General features: G+C 32.1%; 1 protein-coding gene and 1 long non-coding RNA gene across 3 annotated transcripts in view; one reads left to right on the top strand and one right to left on the bottom strand.

The window, feature by feature from the left end:
* Positions 1-23675, bottom strand: part of SLC44A1 (solute carrier family 44 member 1) — a 184995-nt gene that overhangs the window by 8313 nt on the left and 153007 nt on the right. For both annotated transcript variants that reach the window (XM_031945566.1, XM_031945567.1), the window contains exons 10-14: positions 23092-23254; positions 22316-22472; positions 17645-17728; positions 8694-8831; positions 5056-5292 (exon numbers count right to left, since the gene is read on the bottom strand). In XM_031945566.1, the coding sequence (XP_031801426.1) occupies positions 5056-5292; positions 8694-8831; positions 17645-17728; positions 22316-22472; positions 23092-23254 (779 nt within the window). The remainder of the gene's footprint in view (positions 1-5055; positions 5293-8693; positions 8832-17644; positions 17729-22315; positions 22473-23091; positions 23255-23675) is intronic.
* LOC116420472 overlaps positions 15326-23675 on the top strand; it is a 29437-nt gene continuing 21087 nt past the window's right edge. Inside the window, exon 1 of the long non-coding RNA XR_004230805.1 lies at positions 15326-15375. This is a non-coding gene — a long non-coding RNA (uncharacterized LOC116420472). The remainder of the gene's footprint in view (positions 15376-23675) is intronic.

Below are 23675 nucleotides of genomic sequence, written 5' to 3'. Positions count from 1 at the left end.
AATGTGGCTTTGCTAAACCAGATCTCAAATTGTATAAAAAGTATAATCATGAAAAGAATCTGGGACTGGATGAGAAATAGAGTTGTATGTCAGTGGAATAAATTAGGTTTACAATACACACTAATAAATGACCTTTTTAATCTAGTGTTTGATAAATTTGAGGATCCAAGATTTGGGGACGAGAATTCATTATCTGACAAAATCTGCTACGAAACCTGAAAAATAGTTTGGTAGAAACTAAGATTAGATTAAGATCTCACACTGTATAGCAACATAAGGTCAAAATTGGTATATGGTTTAGACATAAAGAGTGATACCATATTCAAATTTGGGAAGAATAATAGTGTACTTGTCAGATCTTTGGATAAAGGAAGAATTTATGACCAAACCAAAGATAACAAGCATTGCAAGATGTAAAATGGATGATTTTGATTATAGGAAATTAAAAAGATTATGCGCAAAAAAAACTAATGCAGCCACAATTTGAAGAAAAACTTAGAAAAAAAATTTTAGAGCAAATTTCTCTGCTAAAGATCTCATTTCTCAACTATATAGAGAATGGAGTCAAATTTATAAGAATATAAATCATTTACCAATTGAGGAATAGTCAAAGTCTATGAACAAACAGTTTTCAGATGAAAAAAATCCAAGTTATCTATAATCATATGAAAAAATGCTCTAAATTACTATGAACTAGAGAAATAAAATTAAAACACCTCTGAGGTATCACTTTATTCCTATCAAATTGGTTAATATGAAAGAAAAGAAAAATGATAAATGTTGGAGCAAGTGTTGGGAAAATTGGCACACTAATGTTAAAGTTGTGAACTGACTGTGAATCTTCTGGAGAGCAATCTGGAATTATGTCTAAAGGGCTATAAAATTGTACATACAGACTGATTTCAGAAAAGCTTTAAAAGACTTATATGAACTGATGCTAAGTGAAGTGAGCAGAACCAAAAGAACAATGTATACAGTAACAAGATTATGTGATGATTAACTGTGATGGACCTTTAGCTCTTTTTAACAATGTGGTGATTCAAGCCAATTCCAAGAGACTTGGTATGGAAAGTGCCATCCGCATCCAGAGAGAAAACTATGGAGACTGAATATGGATCAAAACATAATATTTTCACCTTTGTTGTTGCTTGTTTGTTTTCTTTTTCATGTTTTTCACTTTTAATCTGATTTTTCTTGCACAGCATGATAAATATGGAAATATGTTTAAGAAGAATTGCACACAAGTGAATAGTTCGGTTCTGCATACATATATTATAGATAGGATACACTGTGACATATTTAACTTGTATAGGACTGCTTGTCATCTGGGGGAGGGGGTGAAAGGAGGGAAGGGAGAAGTCGGAACAGAAGTTAGTGCAAGGGATAATGTTGCAAAAAAACTACCCAGGCATGGGTTCTGTCAATAAAAAGTTAAAAAAAAAAAAAAAAAAAGAAGAAGAAGAAGAAGAAGAAGAAGAAGAAGAAGAAGAAGAAGAAGAAGAATTGCACAAGTTTAATCTATATTGGATTGCTTGCTGTTTTGGGGAGTGAGGGGGAGGGAGAAAGAAAAATTTGGAACATAAGATTTTGCAGGAGTGAATGTTGAAAACTGCCTTTGCATGTATTTGGAAAAATAAAATTCTTTCAAGCCATTCTCCAATTGATAAATGGTCAAAGGATATGAACAGGCAATTTTCAGATGAAGAAATTGAAACTATTTCTAGCCATTTGACAAAGTGTTCTAAACCACTATTGATCAGGGAAATGTAAATTAAGACAACTCTGAGGTACCACTACACATCTCTTAGATTGGTTAAGATGACAGGAAAAGATAATGTCGAATGTTTGAGGGGATGTGGGGAAACTGGGACACTAAATCATTGTTGGTGGAATTGTGAACTGGTTCAACCATTCTAGAGAACAATTTGGAACTCTACCCAAAGGGCTATAAAACTGTGCATATACTTTAATCCAACAGTGTTACTACTGGATCTATATCCCAAAGAGATCATAAAGGAGGGAAAGGGACCTGTATGTGCTAAAATGTTCGTGGCAGCCCTTTTTGTAGTGGCCAGAAACTGGAAACTAGGTGAACGCCCCTCAGGTAGAGAATGGCTGAATAAATTATGGTACATGAATGTTACAGAATATTATTGTTTTGTAAGAAATGACCAGCAGAATGATTTCAGAAAGGCCTGGAGAGACTTACAAGAACTGATGCTGAGTCAAATAAACAGAGCCAGAAGATCATTATACATAGAAACAAGAAGATTATATGATATCAATTCTGATGGACATGGCTCTTTTCAATGAGATATGCCAGTTCCAATGATTCTGTGATGAAGAGAGCCATCTGCACCCAGAGAGAGGACTGTGGGAACTGAGTGTGCACCACAACATATCATTTTCATTATTTTTGTTGTTGTTTGCTTGAATTTTATTTCTTTTCTCATTTTTTTCCCTTTTTATTTGATTTTTCTTGTGTAACAAAATAATTGTATAAATATGTATACATATATTGGATTTAACATTTTTTCAACATGTTTCACATATATTGTATTACCTGACATCTAGGGGAGGGATGGGGGAAGGGGAGAAAATTTGGAACACAAGGTTTTGCAAAGGTTAATGTTGAAAAATTATTCATGCATATGTTTTAAAAATAAAAAATATTAATAAAAAAGAAAAAAGGAAAATTATATCATAAGAAAAACAAACAAATCTGTGCATATTCTTTATGTATTGCCACTACTAATTCTATATTCCAAAGTGACTTAAGAAAAAGAAAGAAAAGAAAAGGACCTAGATATATAAAAATATTTATATCAGATCTTTATGTGGTAGTAAAGAGGCAAAATTGAGAGGATACTCCCTTAGTTGGAGAATTGCTGAACAAAGTGTATGTGATTGTGATGGAATACTATTGTCCTACAAGAAATGACTAACAAAGTAAAATGTGGGAAGACTTACAAGACCTGATGCAAAGTGAAATGAGCAGAACCAGGGGAACACTGTATAAAGTAATAGTGAATTGTACTATGATCAACTGTGAATGACTTAGTTATTTTTAGCAATACAATGATCTAAGACAGTTCTGAAGGACTCATGATGAAAAAATGCCATCTACCTCTAATGAAAGAACTGATGAAGTCTGAAGATCAGACTATACTTTTTAAAACTGAATGTTAAAATGTTTATATATAATTGGAAAAAAACAAAAAAATATTAACAAAAAGATCACTGGATGATAGATTTAGCTTGAAGTGACTCTAAATGTCATCCAGTTCAACCTCTTTGTTTTACAAATGAGGAATGGAGGCAAAGACAGATTATCTGATTTATCCAGGGTTACAAAAGATAACAAGAGGCAGAGCCAAGGCTTGAATTCCCAAGTCAAATACTCTCTTCACTAAACCACCTCTCCCCCAAAATAAGATGTTTCACCCAGGAGTAAATACCTAATTTATCCAAATAAGGTTTACTATTCTTAATTTTTTCTCATATAAAATGTTATATAAAGAATATAAAAAAATACTGAATGAATTTACCTCCCTCCCCCCAAAAAATTTCATAGGGTATAGGAAAATGAAGGAAAGAATAAACAAACATATATATGTTTATATAGATTTACTAAACTGATCAAAATTAGGTGATAAAAAATAACTATTATTTTCTTTGACATTACATTGTAAATCATGAAAATAAGAGATGTTAATGTCATGGGTCTGACGTAATGACAAAGAAAATGTGATATAGGGAAACACCTCTAATGCAAAGCTTAAGAAATGTATTTTCTGGATCACTATTGCATTAATATTCCAACTAGTTCTACAGAATTCTTATTAGAGGAAGAAAAGTAATTTGACTAAATTTTTGTTAATGGGAAAAAAATAATCTTCTGCTTTTTAAAAGGGTTTAATTGCAAATGAGATAAAACTATCAAGTCTTGATCTTACAAATATGATTACAATGATAATTTGTTTACTGAAAAGATTTTCAAGCCTCAGTTAATACTTCACTTGTTTCCAATGACTAAATTTCAGTATAACCAAAGAATATTTTGTAGTATTTCTTGTAACAGAACCTAATGTACCTATTAAGAAATTTGCTTTGATACTTCCAGATTTGTTATTTAATACTCATTTTTCAATCTTCTATAGAACATACTAAATCAAGATCATTTTACAGCTCAAGAGCAAAGCTTTCTGTAAGGACCCTTACTAATATTCTATTATTTCAGGTATTAAGAAAATCTACTAAGTCACTAACAGTTTAAATATAATTTATTATGTGTTATTATTCAGGTAGTAGTTTATGGAAGAAAATAATAAGCCACTTGTAATAAGTCATGAAACAAAACCACTTATCCTTAAGTTTTGGCACATTTAGTATCATTTATCTTCTTTTAAGAATAGTAGTAATACATAAGGAAAAATGATGGTGAATAGAATCTGGAAAACTTGTCGTTCCCCCCCCCCCCCCCAAATAAATACATTTCAGGAAAAGATAGTGAAGAACAATGATATTATGATCTCTATCTTCTTTCTGGTCACAAAAGAAATTTAAATAAACATCCACAGAGGTTTGTCTAGGTCTGTCCAGTAGGACAGACTGTACTAAGTAAGAAATGATCTCAATTTAAGCTTAAAAGGGGCAATAGTGTTTCAGCTCATTTATTTACTTGGTCTGACCAAGTTGCCATTTCACTAGCCCCAGTACCCTTCCCCAGTTTGTATACGAGCAACTTATGCATACAATGTTACACAGATGGAATCCATACACTATTCAGTTAAAACAACTGTGTTTCAGGGCTTCCACTTCTGAATACAGGCAGTATCCCTAGAATGAGCTCTCTCTGAAAGGAAAAAATATACAGACATAGTGTGAATCTAGATAGCACTTATGTTTTATACAAACCAGATTTAGGCAAAAAGTATAGTCTATATTTATACCAATACAGGATTTTATTTAGAATGGTAAGGAAGGAATATAGAACTAGAAAATGAGCAAAACATTTTTATCTTCAAAGTAGTATTAAGCATTCAACATATTTACCATCAGGACTTTATCCATGTAGAATTCTCTGCCAGGACTTCCATCATTGTACTTGGTATCGATAGCAAAGCATAAGAATAATACGTCCACAACCATTTCATAAATGGACAGGAAGCAGTGAGCAACCAGGAAAGCAAAGAGGCAAACAATGACCAATGGCAGTACCCATACTGTATAATCCTGCTGGTAGTTTAGCAGCATAATCCCTGCTAATGCTGTGCAGCAGACTATCAGGATCTAAAGTCAAGAAAACAAAAACTATTTAATATTTCTTGTCAAGTGGCTTCAATTTTTCTTATTATTTTCCTATTGTTGCTTATTATTCCAGCAATCGTTTGTAGCCACTGCTCATCATAATGCTACTTCACCTCCAAGCTGGAAGTAATATCTATTACATTTTATTTCTTTCCTTATAGAAACTATGCACTCCTTCTAACAAGAAGATACAAACCCAAGTAAATAAACACAGCTTTCATAACATACAATGTTGATTTGAGGCCTGGAAAAAAATTTAATTTGAATAAAATTTTATTATCCCTGGAAGTAGCCAAGTATAATAAAATGTCATCAAACCAAATATGAATTTGGAATAATTTAATCTAGGCCAGGCTGTCAATATGCCTGTGTTATATATATATCAGGGCTTCTTAAACTTTTTTTCACTCACAAAGTCTTTTTGCTAGAGAAATTTTTATGTAATCCCAGGTAAATGGATATGCAAATAAAACATATACATTATTAAATCATGAAGAAATTTATTTTAAAACAATTCTTTGGTATACATAAAATTTTTCTATTTGTTAAAGACAAAAACAAATGTGCAAATTAATAAGGTGGATATGCTTGTTTATTTTTTACATAAAGAATTAAATCTTTATTTACCTTTTACTGTTGCCAAATTTTTTGTGACCTCCACATTCAGTTATGCAACCCCTTGTGGGATCATGAACCACAGTTTAAGAGGTTCTGTTACATATAAAAAAAAAGTTTGCTAAGAAAATTCACATTAAAATCTCAGATTTTTGATAGGCAAAAAGATGTATGTGAGGAGGAATATTTAATCTACAAATGAGCCACATATTTGTTAAAACAATCTTGGCATACTTACAAAATAATTTTTATTTAGTCCTTCAAAGAGGTTGCCTAGAAAAACTTCTAAAAATTATATTACTTTAAAATTTTTCTGTATTAATGGCTTTTCATTAACTCATTAACTGTCAGTTCAAAAACATACTATAGTACCTGGTATCTACAGGAAAAATGCCCTATTTCTTAGATTATGTAAACTCCTAAATCTTGGCCTCCAAAAACTGCTCACAATCTACTTATTTTTCAAACCTTATCTCTTATAACATTAATCTTCTGCTTTAGCTCAACTATTCTAGCTACTTTTTTTCCCCCTAAAACATTTTGCATATTTTTTCCTTTGCTCACTACATTGTTCTGGCTTGAAATGTATTCCTTACTCCTTTTTGCATATCCCAAATCTACCCATTGTTCAAAGCTCAAGTCAAGTCCTACCTCTATCAAGTCCTGACCATTCTAGCCCACAACCATCTTTTCTATACTACTATTTATGTCATTTATCACATGTAATATGATGATATGTAATATGATAACTAAATTGGGTTTAGCAGTGAAATAAAATAATATAATAAATACTATAATCTATACTATATCACAATGCCTAAACTAGTACAGTCATGAGCACAAATTAGAAGCTGAATCAATATCAGTAAAGAGTAATGATGGATTTTATCAAGGCATATATATATATATATATATATATATATATATATATATCCAATCAATCCTCTCTAGTCACAAGAAAAATGGCAAATTTGAGTGTATGGGTAAGAAAAACTCAAACAAATGCTACTGGTCCCAAATGGCAATTGGATCTACTGCCTTAGCTTTTGTAAATGTCTAAAGGCTCTGAGTTAAATGATACAAAAGAAGGCTTTGATTTCTTTTTCTTTGCACAAAATCATTAGTATTTACAGGCTCACACAGTATTTTACAAATACTATCTCATTTTATCCTCACCATGACCTTAGCAAGTAGATGCTATTATTATTTCATTTTATAGATGAGGAAATTGAGGCAGAAATGCTTAATGACTTTCCCAGAAGCACCCAGTTTCTAAGTATCTAAGGCCATATTAGAATTCAAGTCTTCATGTCTCAAGATCTTTCTACTGTACCATCTAGCTGCTACTTCTGAACTATTTGGCACACAATTCTAGAGAAGTATTAAAAAAAAAAACACAATGTAAAATGTTGTAATATGCTGAGGTATAAATAGGATAAAATTAGCATCCACCTGGTAGAGTTGCCCTACATCTCTCTCCAAAGACTTTTCTCTTAAAATCATCTTCTTTAACTGAAAACCATTTTGTATCCAACATTGTTCTTTTTTAGTTTGTTACCATTAATTTTACTTCCAGTTTGAGATTTGAGAAATATCTTTTCAGAGAAGACATTTAATGACATATCAAACAATTCCTGGGAATGTCAGAATGTCCTTTAGTTCACCACTCCCCCTAACACCATTATCTAATTATGCACTCATCTCATAGTCTATTGATTTATTTATTTGCTGAAGCTTAAAAAAATGAACTATAAGCTCAATCTATTATCTGACAATTTAATGGAAATAGACAACACAAGGAAAAGGCAACTGGCAAACTGTAAGCCTGGATACAAAATCTTGGTAGACAGAGATCTCTTAACCTCATCTAAATTAGTTCTTTAGAATAATAAATTCCTTAATTGAAAACATATGCTAGGATCTAATCAGATCATTAGAAAGCAGGATTAGCTACACCATTTCAAAAGTTACATTTTATATATATAATTTTTATTCTAACTCTATATGTAACATTTTCTTAAGTACCATTCTACTTCCAATCATATAAAACCAATATACTTTATGCTTCAGTTTCTCCATATTAAATGCCAGTTCTTGTCCAAAGTATGTTTTAAACATACAGTGAAATAATATGGTTTCTAATATATCTGAGTATTTCAAAAACTACGTGATATCACTTATGTCTGTACTCTCATCCCTGATGCAGACCATTCCTTATTCTATGTTTAAGTAGGTAGTTTAATCCATAATGGAACAGAGCTTAGCACACTGGACGTGGAACCAGAAAGATTGGACAGACAAAAGTTCTGTCTCAAAACTTAGTAAACTGTAATTAACTTAACTTCTGCAAGCCTCAGTTTTCTCACTTGTAAATATGGGGATAATGATGCTGGTAATATCTATTTTGCAAGATTTTTGTGAGAATCAAAAATAAAAGTTTTAAAAACCTTAAATTGCTATGTAAATATCAGTTATTTCATGAGCTGTTATGGTTAATTTTTTTTTTTTAACCATCTCATGATCAATCAACTAAAGGCTGAATCACATGCTTCCCAAATACAGTGAAACAAAGGTATAAAATAAAACTATGGCAGGCTTTAGTTCTGTCTTCCAACTGTGACATTATATAAAGCATATTCTGTGTGTATCCAGATAACTCTGAAATATAAGAGAAAACATGCAGAAGTGATTTCTAGAAAAAGTTCTTTAAAATACAATGCACACATGTTTAAAAGATGGAAGCTCTTTAAAATATACAATGGTCCTACCTTGCCTAGGAATAACATAAAATCTCCCACTGTGTTGATGGTAGCCACTCTCAAAGCATTCTCCACTAGAATTACAAAGGCATCCTTTGCTGAGGTGCAGAAGTTGGTACTGTTGATAGCTGTTGCTGTGTATGCATTCTGAACAAATGAAAAAAAATCATCAATAATTTTTTTCTTTTCAGGTATAAGAAAATTATGTCTTTAAAATTCATTCAAATTATACAATGCAAAGAGAGGAAATAAAAACAAAGAGTAAATAGGTGATTTAAAAAATCCATAACAATGTTTCATTTATCTGACATTAAGAAGTCTTGTTATTCTTATTAGTTGACATAACCTATAAGCACTGAAAATTTTAAATATTCTAACAGTTTTTGATAGAAAACTTTATATTTCAACAAATAATTCTTTTAGGAGAATCCCAAGATAATATTTCAGAAGACTTTATTCAGGACCTAAAATAAAGAGAGAGAGAGAGAAAGAGAGAGAGAGAGAGAGAGAGAGAGAGAGAGAGAGAGAGAGAGAGAGAGAGAAAGTCAGTCTGGTCACAAGGACTGCCACAGTGGAATGGAATGAAGGAATATTTAGAGAAGAGACAATCTATTTAGAGCTCTTCAGAAAAACTTAGAGAATACACAGCACATTAGAGAAACTGAAAACCTTATTCAAGTAGAATATTCCATGAAAAGTAGGATGAAACAAATAAAACTAAAAAATGATAGTAGGAATGCTATTAACAGTCAAAAGATCAAAAATAGAGATGTGAAGTATCGACTATCTGTAACAATTGGCTTAGAAAACAGAATGGAAAAAATAATCTGAGAATCAGTGGATTTCCTAAAAACCTGGTTACCAATATCATTCAATTACAATAAATCATTTCTACCCCCTCCCCCCCAAAAAAAGAACTGCCATTTCAGCTGTTACTGAGATCACAGTTTTGATAACAAGGTGGAAATGGGAGAGAGTGTTTGTTTACATGTTAAAATATTAAATAATTAGCTAGGGCCCACCACCTTTTTTATTTAAAGCTGTTTCTGTAAATTATGCTGAAAATTTTGCTTTAAAACTATTTAAAATTTTTTAAAAAAAATTTTTATTATGGCTTTTTATATACAAAACATATGTATGGGTAATTTAAAAACTAATTTAAAAAAATTCTATTGAAGCTTCTTGTGTCTGGTTTTAGCTGCATTTGAGTAAGGTCCCCCCCCCCCCTTCTCCTCCCCATGACCCACATTATTGCTTTATTGATTTTTGTAAAGTTCATGGGATAGGATTTTTAAGGAAAGAAAACCAATCCTCTTTGCTAATTAGTATACATGTACCTATACAACTTCTTATAAACTGGTAGCAACAGAACCAGGAAAGTTCATGTTTGGGTTATAAACTATGAAACCAGAGAGATATAATTCTTGTTCCAATTAAAACAAAAATCAATCTGATTTCTTTCATTTCATTTTATCATTTAATAGGGAGCTTTTGTGACAGAATATGAAGGAAAGTACTATTTCATTAAGCATAGGCATTATTTCATAACTTTGTCATTGATGGATTTTTTGCATGTTTTAATCCAGTTAATGTATTTCATTTTGGTCTTCCTGTGTTTTAAGAACTTAAGCTGTTGCCCTTCATTAATTTAAAGACTACTGATCATTCATTTTATGACAATGTTGTAAATACAGATGTATGAAATAAAAGAATGGAAATGTTTGGGAAAAAAATAATATTACAAAAAAAGGATTAAAAAAAAGCTGCCATAGTTACTAAAACCAGAAGACAAATGAAAATATAATCCATGTTATCAGTTGGGCTTATTATCAACAATAACATACCTAGAAAACTTGAAAATAATTTTATAGGGGAAAAAAATTGGACTTTTAATGGAATAGCGAATTTTCTACATTCTAATGAAAAGACCAGGGATAAGTAGGAAGGAAAGAAGAATTTATTATATTATTTACCATGTATAACTCACTCTGTTAAGCACTTTAGAAATATTATCTTATTTAATTCTCCTAACAACCCTGGGAATCAGGTGCTATTATTATTTCCATTTTATAATTAAGAAAAAAGAGCCAGAAGGATAAGTCACTTGTCCAGGGTTACAGAGCTAATAAATGCTTGAAGGTAGGTTTGAACTTAAATTTTCCTGACTCTAGGCCCTTAGGTTCCTAGGTGGCTGAGTAAGAATTCTTAAATACAAACACAAGAATGTAGAGAAAAATAAGTTTATTTGTTTAATTGGAAGGGGCTGTATGACAATGTAATGCTACCATTCTAACAGCTTTAAGAAACAAGTGTTCCTTTAAGATCTTGAAGAAGTTATCTCCAAGGATTACTGAGAAAGTTAAATGAGAAAAGCATAAGGTCTGCGGTTACATTGGTTTTATTTTGAGCATTTTAAGAGCAGAAAATGAAGGGAGGGTAAAGTGAATGTACTAATGTATTTAGGAGAAAGAAGGGGGTTGCTATTTCTTATAATTGATGTGAGTGAGAAGACATAAACATTATCTGAACTCAACTCTAAAGGGAAGGTTGAACGCACAAACAATTTGATATAGAAATGTACCAAAATTTAAAGATAAACAAGTATGAACAACAACAAAGGAAACAAATATCCTGATCCTGAAGAGTGATTAAGCAGGAAAAAAATAACTAGAACCTAAGGAATGTCTATCAACTAGCAAATGGCTAAAGAAATTATGATATGGGGGCAGCTAGGTGGTATAGTGGATCGAGGATCAGCCCTGAAGTCAGGAGGACCTGAGTTCTAATCTGGTCTCAGACACTTAACACTTATCATCTCTGTGACCCTGGGCAAGTCACTTAACCCAATTGCCTCAGGGGGGAAAAATTATGACATATGAATGTACTGTGATAGTATAAGAAATTATGAAACAATTTCTGAGAATCCTGAGGAATACGAACTGATTCACAGTGAAATGAGCAGAACTAAAACAATATAAAGAAGAAAAATCACAGTGTAAATTTGATAATTTTGAAAGACTTCAGAATTCTGATCAATGCAATGATCGGTCATATCCCTTGAAGACATATGATCAAGCATATTATCACATTTTCTCAGAGGGAAACTATGGTATCACAGTGAAGAAAGACATTTTTGGGGAAGTTTACACAAAGTAAGTGAAACAAGACAAGCTTCTCAGTTGAGAAAGTGTGGGAGATTTGAGGATGACTGAAAGTTTGAAAAAAGCCACCAGAAAGGTCAACAAAATGTCAGCAGAAAGGTCAAGAAGGATGAGACAAAGATCATTGGATATTATTTTCTATACTATCTATATTTGGTCATTTTTAGTTTATTGAAATTAATTGTGATATAACAGGAACTTATTTTCTACCTGCTTAATCTTGATAAAGCTCTCTTTAAAATTTATAAACCATCAATCAAAAGAACTCTTTTGATCTTTGGTTTTACTTAGAAGTTCCTAGGAGTGAAAAAAAGGTGAATTATAGATATAAGACCTACTGGAACAAAAATTAATTTTTTAGTTAACTACAATTTTTGGTTACCTAAAACTTATAATAACCTAACATGTAAGATAAAATATATAGGATATTATTTAATTGCAAATTCAGATGGAAAGATCTTTGAATTTCTTGCTAACACGGTTCAACAAATTAGGTAATAAAGTTCTTTGCTGAGAATAAATATGTCCTTTTATTCTTTTTTATTTTTCTTGTAGCCTATAGCCTAGCAGAAGGGCCTCAAAATGCTGAATTTATTTTTCTCCTTATGTAGGAAAAGCATAAACTAAAAAACTTATGATGTAGCTCAACTTATGCTCTTCTTTTCAGGTCTGGGAGGAGACGTGATTTTTCCTAACAGAAGAAGTGGTTAGTGAAAAAAGTTCTGAGCCAAAGCCAGAAAGTGGAAAAGCTTCATTGGTTTTCTAGAGCCAGTCATATTTTGTTCCTTGAGGGCATCAATGGTTTCATTTTTTTTTCTCATTATAACCTCAATACAACCAAACATAATAGATATGCCATAAATGTTTCCAGAATGATCATTGGGTTCCTGTTTCTTCAAAATATTGAATTTAAATATTATCTATAATGGCCAGAATTCTAGGCAGATATGAGATCTGGAATTTCCCAGATGAGAAAATTCTACCAGTTTGCATCCATCTTTTCTGCAACTCAGAGTTCTAAATGCCTAGAACATCGAGAGAGTAAGAATGACACAGCCAGTATATGTCAGAGGCAGGACCTGAAGCCAGGTCCTTCCTGGCTCTGAGGCCTAGTCCCCTGCCACAGTACCTGAGCTGTCAAACTCAAAAGAGAAATGGAGCCATTACACTGTATATAAGGATCCCAATGGATTGCACAGTGACTTAGAAAACTACATATTAACATTATTTATGTTCTTCTCTATTTTATTCATTTAAAAATATTTCCCAATTACATTTTTAAAAAAATTTTAATTTTCAAAATATATGCATATTTTCAATATTCATCCCTTGTGTAAAACCTTGTATTCCAATCCAATTACATTTTAATCTAGTTTGGCAGCTCTTGGAAATGTTAGGTTCATGTTTTTGAAATCTCTACACCATTGCTGCCTCTAGTCACAAGTGCAAAACCTACGTTTGAAAAGCAAATACCAATGAATTTTGGAGACCTGTATCACTGATCCTTCCTTGCTGTTGGTAAAAATAATTGGGAGTTTTATAATTTATCCATTTTTAACTTTCTTTAATAAGGAGCTCAAGTATCTGGAAAAATAAAAGTCTTTTTAGAGAGAGTGAGCAATAAAAGGCAAAGAAAAGTAATTGAGGAGAGAAAAGATTTATTTGAGCATCTGCTATGGATGAATTAGGCCTACTGAGTAATTTGACAAGTAGCAGACTATCAAGAGAAACTTCCCTTGGGAGAAAAGAAATAAACATTTATATATTGCTTATTATGTGATCTGAGGATCAAAACAACCCTGTGAGGTAGTTATTTCTAAACTTATTTGAGGAAACTGAGGCTTGGGGTCACACAACTAGTAAGTGGCTGAGCCCACATTTGAACTCAGGATGTCCTGACTCGAGCCCCAGCACTCTATTACTGGACCACCAGCTGTCTCTCATGACAATTCTCCTATCCTTCCACTTCATATTTCTCACAATTGTCTTGAGATCAGTAAGTCTAGTCTTCAGCTTTCAGGAAGGTCTGTGAATATCACCATTACTTATCATTGTCTAAAACATTTCAGACAGAGAGCTTCTATTCTGTATGAAAAGACTCTAGGAAGAAGACTGCAGAACCTTCAAAGTCCTGTCAACAAGCATTCATATTTTAGTTAAGTCCCTCTTGTTTCAGCTTGCCCCTTTCCCCCTTATTGGCAATACGCATGGAGATGAAAGCTCTTCTTCTGTCCCCATTTTAATTCTTTTTATACTCTATAAAATTACTGCATTAGGCCATTCTTTGGGTTATATTGGGTTTGGGAAATATATATATTTTACACATACAATTTCCCAACTCAAACTTTTCTTCACACTCTCCTGATGTTCCAGCAGAGAGAGAGTCAATATGGTGTTTTGGAAAGAACAGAGGATTGAAAATCAGAGGACTACGGTTTCATGTCCTAGCCCTAATGCTTATCAACACAGTTCCTTCTCAGGATCTTACTTTCTCTAACAGGAAAGACTTGAGCTAAGCTATCTCTAAGGTTTCTTTCAGCTCTAAATATTATACTCCCATAAACTCCAATTTAGTTTTAATTTTTGCAATTTAGTTCTAAAATATAAGCCTTTAGAGAGTTTAGGGAAAAGACTTTCCTTATAGGTCAAATAGGCCACATATTCCAAAACACTTAGTAATATCAAGTAACTTACCTTAAAAACTTAAGTTAATTTCTCCCCTTTTGTAGTAAGTTCTAAAACCCTGTGATGTTCAGTTGTAGATACAAAAACAAATGACTTTTGTCACTTTTATATGATCACTATCCACAAAGGCAATATCATCTGCTTTTCTTTCTTACAACTCTGCTCGTCTTAAACATCATTCTCTTTAATTTTACCTCATCAAGGTCTTTTTTAAAATCTCTGTCACATTCTATCAAGTGTAACTTATTTATCTCACTTCATTTTCTGTCTCCAGAGAACTTAGTAAGAATATTCTTTAGCAAATTACTCAAATTGTTGATAAAAAATTTCTTAAGAGTATTGGGTACAGGAATAAGGATAAGTTTTAGAACTGGGCACTCTGAGCTGTTATTATTGTTGGGGGTTTTTTCCCCCACTTGGCAGAAAGAAAGATTGTTGGAACCAGAAGGGATTCTAGAGATCACCTTATCTAATTCCCTCCATTTTATAAATGAGAAAGCTGAGGCTGAAAGTGGAAGAACTTGCTAAAAGTCACATGACTGATAAGTGACGGATGAGACAATGGGTTTCAAGTTTGGCGCCTTTTGTCCCATGTCCATCCTCCTAAATCATGACCCTTTCAGAATGACCTTGGAATCATTGATGCACCCACATAATGTTATGCTCTACTGGAGCAAATCTCCTTTTTCAGCTTGGTGATGATTTCATATTATGTTTGTTGTATATATGAACTAAAATTGCAAAGAAGAATGCCTCTCTGGTATAAAAAACTGAGTTGAATCTCTCTTCTGAATAGCTTTGCAGATATAAAGAAAAAAAGTGAAGAAGCCAAGAAATACCATTGTGTAAGTTGAAATAATTATAGTCGAGGAAGATATAAAATAAGAAACTATGTGTTTTGTACCTAGTTAATGCTTTTAAAAAACATTTGTTGGATTGGACTGGATTGAATTGTAGCTCAGTTAGATCTCTTTCTGCTTAAGGAATTCATGAAAACATTCAATTAGAAATTTTATTTAAAAGAGAAAGTATATAAAATTATGGAAAAAGGATTCCTTTTGGGGTCATATGACCTGGGTATTTGTGAATCCCTGTTATGATGCTTAAAACTGTGATTGCGAATCACCTCAAATCTGTGAGCTTCAATATATAGATCTGTAAAATGTGGAGAACAGTAATTATAATATCTACCTCAAAGAATTGGCTTTTTATTAAGCACTATATAAATATTATTTTTGTTAATTTTAGAAACATTTGCTAAGCAGTTTTATTAATTCCATATTCAGGTGGGGAAGATACAACAACTATTCTTGTGTACAGGTCAAATAGAACCACCTGAAATAGTCCACTGTTACCAACACAAGAAGATGATGTTTAAAGTAAATGAAAAAAAAAAGTGAAAGGGGAAAAAAAGGAAGTAAGGGGGGGGGGGTTATACATTATTTTTATTGAAGGGGAAAAAAAAGGAAAAACAATTTATGAATAGGTTGGTCCTTTAAGCAATCTCTAAATCTAAACAGAATAATTTCAGGATCTACTGAAAAAAAAAATCAATACCACCCTAACTCATTTTTTATTTCTTAATTCAAACATTGCAGACTAAGGGGGTTGGGGGGGAAGCAATGCATAAAGTAGCTCAAGTGAGAAGGTATTAATACCTTTCGAATGGCTTACAAAGTAGACTTTTACTGTATAATTCTGTAATTTTTAAAAATAAATCTTGTGGCAGAGAAAAAGGAACTTGAGTGGCACTCTGACAATATTATCCCATTCAGGATAGGGAGAAAAAGGAGAGAGATTTTTAGAGTGAAAAGAGAAAACATAGTGAAGTGATGAGACACTGTTGAAAATAGAAGGCAGGAGAGAATATTCCAGTTTGTCTGCTTAGAAATGAGAAATCAAAATTAAAGCTCTTCAAAGAATGAGTATGCCAGTTCTCAAACACTATTTTCCATTTCCACCCACTTCAAGAACTACAGAAGCCATTTATCTTTTGGGTTTTTTTCTAAGATTCACAGAATTCAAGGTGGGGAAAATGTACAGATACAGAAAATCAGTATAAAAGAGAAAGGAATTTAATTTTTGAACAATAGCATATGATTGTATAAAATAGTTAAGGATAGTCATAACTTTTTTTGAGGGAGAAAAAGTCATATTGAACAACATTATAAGAGATGGTTCTTCAGTTAATTTTTTTTTTTTTAACTTTTGGTTTGGCAGTCAGGATTAAATGACTTATCCAAAATCACATAGCTAGAGTCAAGTGTATAAAGATTAATTTAAACTTGGATATTCTTGAATGCAGCAATAGTACTCTGATTACTGTACCAACTAGCTGCTCCATCAATTTTTTAAAAAATCACCTTTATAATTAAAAGAAATATGACCAATAGAAGTGGAGTCTTAGAAAACCAAGAGCTCTTGGGTTCATGGAGCAGTTAAGTAAGCGGAATTAGTAATAATGAAGAGAGTTGCCTTAAATGAATATTCTTCTCAAATCCTGAGAAGAACAGATTGTCATTAGGAGAAACAAGTGAAAATCACATCATGAAGATGGTCTTTGTCATAATTGATAAAAAATGACACTTCAAAAGCAGTAAACAAAAATTCAAGTTTTCTTTTTTGGGGGGTGGGGAAGTATTTCTAAACAAAATAGACATTTTTTTGTTCTGGAAGATATTTTGTATAAATCCTAAAACATTTAAAAAATATACTTCAAAAACAAGTTTTACTTTCTATGCATTGTTTCAAATATAACAAGGCTTGAGAATTATAGGTGTATTATTAACCAGTACTTAATTATTGGACATATTTGTTTTAATTTATGAGGACATGATTACATTCATTTCTAAATGACTTTCCTGAAAGCTGAACCCTAATAATTTTTTATTCATGCATTATAAATAGAGACTACTGCAATAATAAACCTCAGAAGGAACAAAATATATATTCACTTTAACATAAGGATTTGATTGAAATATATAAACATGTTAACCAATACGATGCAATAAGGAAAAAAAAAACTTTCCAATGAATTAAACTAATTATTTTGTCTTGGAGAAGGAGAAATCATATCTCTTTTCAGTGTAAGATGTTGTGTATACATAGTATTACCTGATTTAAATAATTTAGGCACTTTTCAAGACACCAGAGGCAACAGATGCAAGATTTCAGCATACATCGAGCACAGGCATTTTCCTGGAAAGGGGGAAAAAGCAACTATATTTAAAAAACTGAAGAAACAAAATTAATCATAAGGAATTTTATAGGGAAAAAGATGCAGAAGTATAACAATATGTTTTATCTTTACATTACAGTCATTTCAATTCCCTATTTTTACTCTCTCCTCTGCCAAATAACCTTGTACTGTGCATATAAACAATTGTTAACCTTATTTTCTTTTTCTCTTTACAACTGTTAGTTCCAAATTCTCTTCCTGCTATATCCTTTTATTAAGAAGGCAAGAAATTTGATATACATTATAGATATGCAGTCATGCAAAACATATTTCCATATTAATCATGTGAAAGAAAACAAAGACAAAAAAATCCCAAGAAAAATAGAAACTTTTTTTAAAGTATATTTTACATTCCATCAGTTCTTTCTCTTGAGACAAATAGCATTTTTCACCATAAGTCCTTCAGATGTCATGTATTTTTGTATTGTTGAGAATAGCTGTAAAGTCATTTACAGCTGATCATCAAACAATTCTATTGTTATTACGTACAAAGTTCTTTTGGTCTGCTCACTTCACTTTGTATCAGTTTATATAAGTCTTCCCAGGTTTTTTTGAGAACATCCTGTTCATCATTTTTTGTAGTACAATAGCATTCCATCATGATCATATATCACAACTTGTTCAGCCATTCCCCAGTTTTAGGCATCTCTTCAACTTTGTTCTTTACCACCACAAAAAGAGCTGATATAAATATTTTTGTAGAAATAGCTCCTTCCCTCCTCCCTTCCTTTTGAAATCTTGGTTAAGGGGTATGCACAGTTTGATAGTCCCAATTTATTCTTCAGAATGATTGGATCAGTTCACAGGTTCACTAACACTGCATTATCCTCTCAATTTTCTCACATCTCCTTCAACATTTGTTATTTTTCTTTTCTGTCATATTAGTCAATCTGATAGGTGAGATGGTACCTCAGAGCTCATTTCTCTAATCAACAGTGATTTAGAGAATTTATTTTATATATGACTATCATGCTTTTCTAAATTCATGTTCATTTCTTATGGTATAGTATGGTATTGTACAACTCCAAATGATAAGCATCTACTTTGTTTCTAGTTCTTTGGTATCACAATAAGATTTCTATTAATAGTCTGGCACACACATGCCCTTTCTTTATATTTTTGATCTCTAGGGGATATATTACTAGTAGTAGGATTACTACATCAAAGCACAGGGATAATTCAGGTACTTTATTGTATAATTCCAAATTACTTTTTGTCCCAGAATACTTGGGCCAATTCATAGCTCCACCAATAGTGTACTTTTAGTGTGTTTTTCTTTATAATGTCCTTCTAACACAGACTTCAATCTTTTGTCAATTCCGCCAAATTGCTGACTATGATGTCAAAATCTTAGAGTGATTTGCATTTCTCTTATTAGTGGTGATTTGGAGCATTCTTTCTAGTTAATAGTCTGTCATTCTTTTTCAGAACTCATATGAGATTTACTCATATCCTTTGACTACTTGTGGAGTATCTCTTGGTCTGTATATTTGTATTAATTCTCCCAAATTCTTGGGTAAAAGACCCTTATCAGTGATTTTTTAATAAAAATATTTCCTTCCAATTATTGCATTCTCTTCTCATTTTACTTGTATTGATTTTGTTCAGGCAAAGGTTTTTCAATTTCAGATCATCATGATTATCTATGTTATCTTTGAGAATAGCTTCTATTTTGTTTAATTAAGAATTCTTCTCCAAGTATTCTTACATATGCATACATATGTGTGTGTGTTTTTAAAAGGTCCTCTATATGACAATATTCATTCATAATAGCATGGTTTTTTTTGGTAGCAATCTAGAAATTATTTAAAATAGATGTTGAACCCTTGAGAATGGCTGGATAAACTATAATATGTGAATAAAATAGAATAGAATAATATAAAGAATTCAAGAATCATGAGAACTTATATAAAGTAATTCTGAGTAAGTAAATAGAAATAGAGAAAATATACATAATCAAAATAATAATATTAGTAAAAAAATTTTTTTTTAAAAAGAAACTGAATTCTAGGTAATTACAATGATCAAGTTTGGCCTAAGAGAAGAGATGGAAAAACACCACTTCCCTTCTTTGCAAAGCTGAGTGAGGTAGAACATTGTATAGTCACTCTATTTATGTATTGGTTAGCTTTGTTTTCAAATTCTTTACCACAAGGAAGGGATTGCTTATTGAGTTGGGGAGAGAAGAGAGATTTTTGGAAATAAAAGGAGATGGGTGGTATAGAAAATAGAGCACTGTTCTGGAGTCAGAAAGACCTGAATTAAAATTTGGCCTCAGATACTTAATAGGTATATGACCCTGATCAAGTCACTTAACCTCGGATTGTTATAGTTACTTCAATTGTAAAATAGGCATATAATAGTATCTACCTTCCAAGGTTGTTGTGAGGATCAAATTAGATAATATCTGTAAAGTGCTTAGTACAATGCCCAGAACATAGTGGATGTACTTAATAAATGCTCATTTCCTTCCTTCTTTTTTACAGAAAAACAAAAGTACCAATAGTATTGTTAAAAGAAAAAACAAATCACAGGGAATCAGTAAAGAAACTAATTAAAACAACAACTTAAAAAACGAATTCTCTCCTAATCATCAGTATGAAAGCTACTCAATTTTGTGCTCTTCTTTTTATATTGTGACATTTTATCTTCTGATTACATTGAGCTTATTGTTTTATGTCAATCAATCAACCTTCAAGCATTTATTAAGAGTTTATTTATGTGCCAGGTATGTCAGGCACTATAGATACAAAAAAATAACAAAAACAGTCCATGCTCTAAGTAGTTTATAATCTAATGATGAAGACTACATATAATACATGTATATACATGTACAAAGTATATACAAGGCATATACAAAGTAGATATAAAGTAATTTTAGAATGAAATTAGCAACTAGGGTGAAGGAGAAAAGTTCTTAAGCTAAGATTTGAAGGAAGCTGGAGATTTTTTGTTTGTTTTGCTTTGTTTTTGTGAGGCAATCAGGGTTAAGTGACTTGTCCAGAATCGCACAGCTGGTAAGGGTCAAAGCTAAATTTGAATTCAAGTCCTCCCGATTCCAAGGCCAGTGTTCTATTCACTGCATCACCTAGCTACTCTGCAAGCTGGAGATTCTAAGAAATTGAAGGGAAGAGGGATAGAATTCCAGGAAGGAAACAAAGTCAATATAAAGGAATGGGTATAGGAGATGGAGTACTGCTTGAAAGGAGCAGAAAGTAGCCAGTCTATGTGGATTGTAGAGTGAATGAGGAAAGCAATACCAGTCCAATCTCCTCCTGCTCTTTGGCCCCCTCCCTCTCCACCCCAAGGAAATATAGGAAGGCTCCAAGTTGTGGTAAGCTTTAAATAGTAAATAAAGAAGTTTAGTTTTGATACTAGCCATGGAGAGACACAAAGGAATTATAGTTTGCTGAATGGATAAAATGCAAGGGAGTGATATGGTCAGATGTGTGTTTTAGGAAAATCACTTTAGTAATTGTGTGAAGAAGGAAGTAGAATGGAGAGACTTAAAGAAAAAGAGACTAATTAGAAAACTCTTTCAACAGTTCATGGAAGAGATGGAAGAGAGCTTTAGGGTGGTGGCTGGGTATATACAGAGAAGGGTTGGATTCAAGAGGTGCTATGTAGAAATGATACAATTTGATAAATAACTGAATATAAAAAGTCAATGAGAGTGAAGTGGTAAGGATGAAATCATAGTGATATACCTGGATGTGTGGAAGGATGGGGATGGTCCTTTCAAGAAATCCAGAGGATAAGTGGGTGTATGATTTGAGATGTGGTAAGGGATGAGATGTTGTTTTCAACAATTCCTGCCAAACTTTCCAGCTTTCTGAACAATTCTCATCATATAGGGGAATTCTTAACTAGATATTTTTGGCTTACTGAGTCTAATAGTTGTTGATTTTTCCTTATTGAAGGAAACAAAATACTAAAACTCAGTGATGGAATTACATACATATACAAAGAAGCTTTGATTTCTTTAGTGTAGAACACTCTGGCACTGAACTCTGTTTACCAAAGCAGATTGTAATCAGTGTTACACATAGTGAAAAACCCTATGAAACTGCCTAAAGCACATAACAATGTCAGAAGTTAAATGAGTTGTTTCCCAATCACAAAGCTAAATGCAGCCAATATTTGAAACCAGGTTTTCCTAATTCCAAGTCTAGAATTTTATTCATAATTCTATTTTCTCTCTCAAAGAGGTAATTACATCAACTTAAAAAAAGATTCAGGAGGGCAGTCAGGTGGCACAGTATGGCACCTGAAGTCATGAAGGCTCATCTCCCCGAGTTCAAACTGGCTAAGACACTTACTAGCTGTGTAAGTCTGGGCAAGTCATTTAACCTTGTTTGCCTCAGTTTTCTTATCTATATAATGAGCTGGAGAGGGAAATGGCAAACCACTCCAGTGCCAAGAAAACCCCAGGTGGGGTCAAAAAGAGATGGACATCACTGAAATGACTTACCATCATCACCAAAAAAAAAATTTTTTTTTCAAGGTTCTACAAATATTATCATGGAATGCAGAAGTTCACTTCTTACCTTTCCTCTAAGTTGGTTATGAATGTACATGAGGATCATTCGTGGTATTTTCACTAATGTAATAATGAAAGATCCCTTTGCCACTGTACCAAGGTGGTAGCGGATGAGCCGGTTCACTGACCCCAAAATGGGAGTATATGGCAGATTCCTTTTATCCCTATTAAAAGGCATCAAAAAGACAATAACATAAAAAAATTTAATCTCAAAGAATAAATATGTTAGCTGTCAAAGCATAAAAGGAGCTCAAATAAATTTATTCAAATTCAAGAGTTTGGAGGACATTTTTATTCAGCTTACTAACATTAAAAAAATGACAAGGTAGAAAAAGAATGTCAACATTGGTGAGGTAATCTAAAATTTTCATTTATAACAACAATATCAATAACTCAACTCATAAGTAATTTTATTGAAAATTTTCACAGAGCTCACTGGCTTCAATATAAAAGCATGTTAAAGCTCACTGGCTTCAATATAAAAGAATGTTAAAGATCATTGTGCTTAGACTGGAGCCAACATTCCTACAGAATTTCAATACTTCACAAATCCTATTTTCAAAAAAGAAAAATCTTAATCTCCCATTATTTTGGTTGACTTTTCTCCAAAGCAAAAAGTATATAGGCATAAAGAAATAATTTTGTTAAACAAATTAATAAAATAACCAATTATTTTGTTAAACCTTATGAAATATTAACAAGTATTTAAATCACATTCCTGAGAGAGCTGGGTCTCTAATTATTTTTGATGAACTGAAATTTCAGACAATTTTAAGTTCTCACCTTGTAAAATAATACGTTACTACAGCTCCTGCCACAGTCATCTGTTGACAGGCTAGAATGAACTCACTTATCCAGATCAGGCCCACCACATGGTACCACCACATGTATTGCAGAGGGCCAGAAACTTCAAATTCCACAAATTCACCTTTTGGAATAGCACTACCTAATTAAAAAAAAAAAAGTTTAAAAAGGAAGAAAATAGAATATTGAGTATTAATTTAGAAAGTCTAGATGTTAAATTAGAAAGAATAATTCAATTTTGAATTTAAATTGTCCTTTAAAAAGAAATGAGAGTTCTGTTTGATTCTAAAGTACACCTTTACAAATAAAAGAGAGGAGAAGGAAAGCAAGAAGAGGGCAGAGACAAGCAGGATAGTATTGCTATTACTTTATTAAACTTAACATATAACAAAAAACAAGCTGTATATAATAGATTGGTTTTATTATATTGTCCATTTTCTGACTTTTATATACATAGAGAAATATTCATATTTGCTGATAACTTTCTACTTCATAATAAAAAGTGTTTCATAAAAATATCTATTCCAAATGAATAAGTTTTGTTTCCAAACATTCATTTGGGA

Source organism: Sarcophilus harrisii, chromosome 1, assembly GCF_902635505.1.
Source record: "Sarcophilus harrisii chromosome 1, mSarHar1.11, whole genome shotgun sequence".
NCBI lineage: Eukaryota > Metazoa > Chordata > Mammalia > Dasyuromorphia > Dasyuridae > Sarcophilus > Sarcophilus harrisii.
Note: the sequence above shows the minus strand (reverse complement) of the source record. Positions and strands in the feature narration are given on the sequence as shown.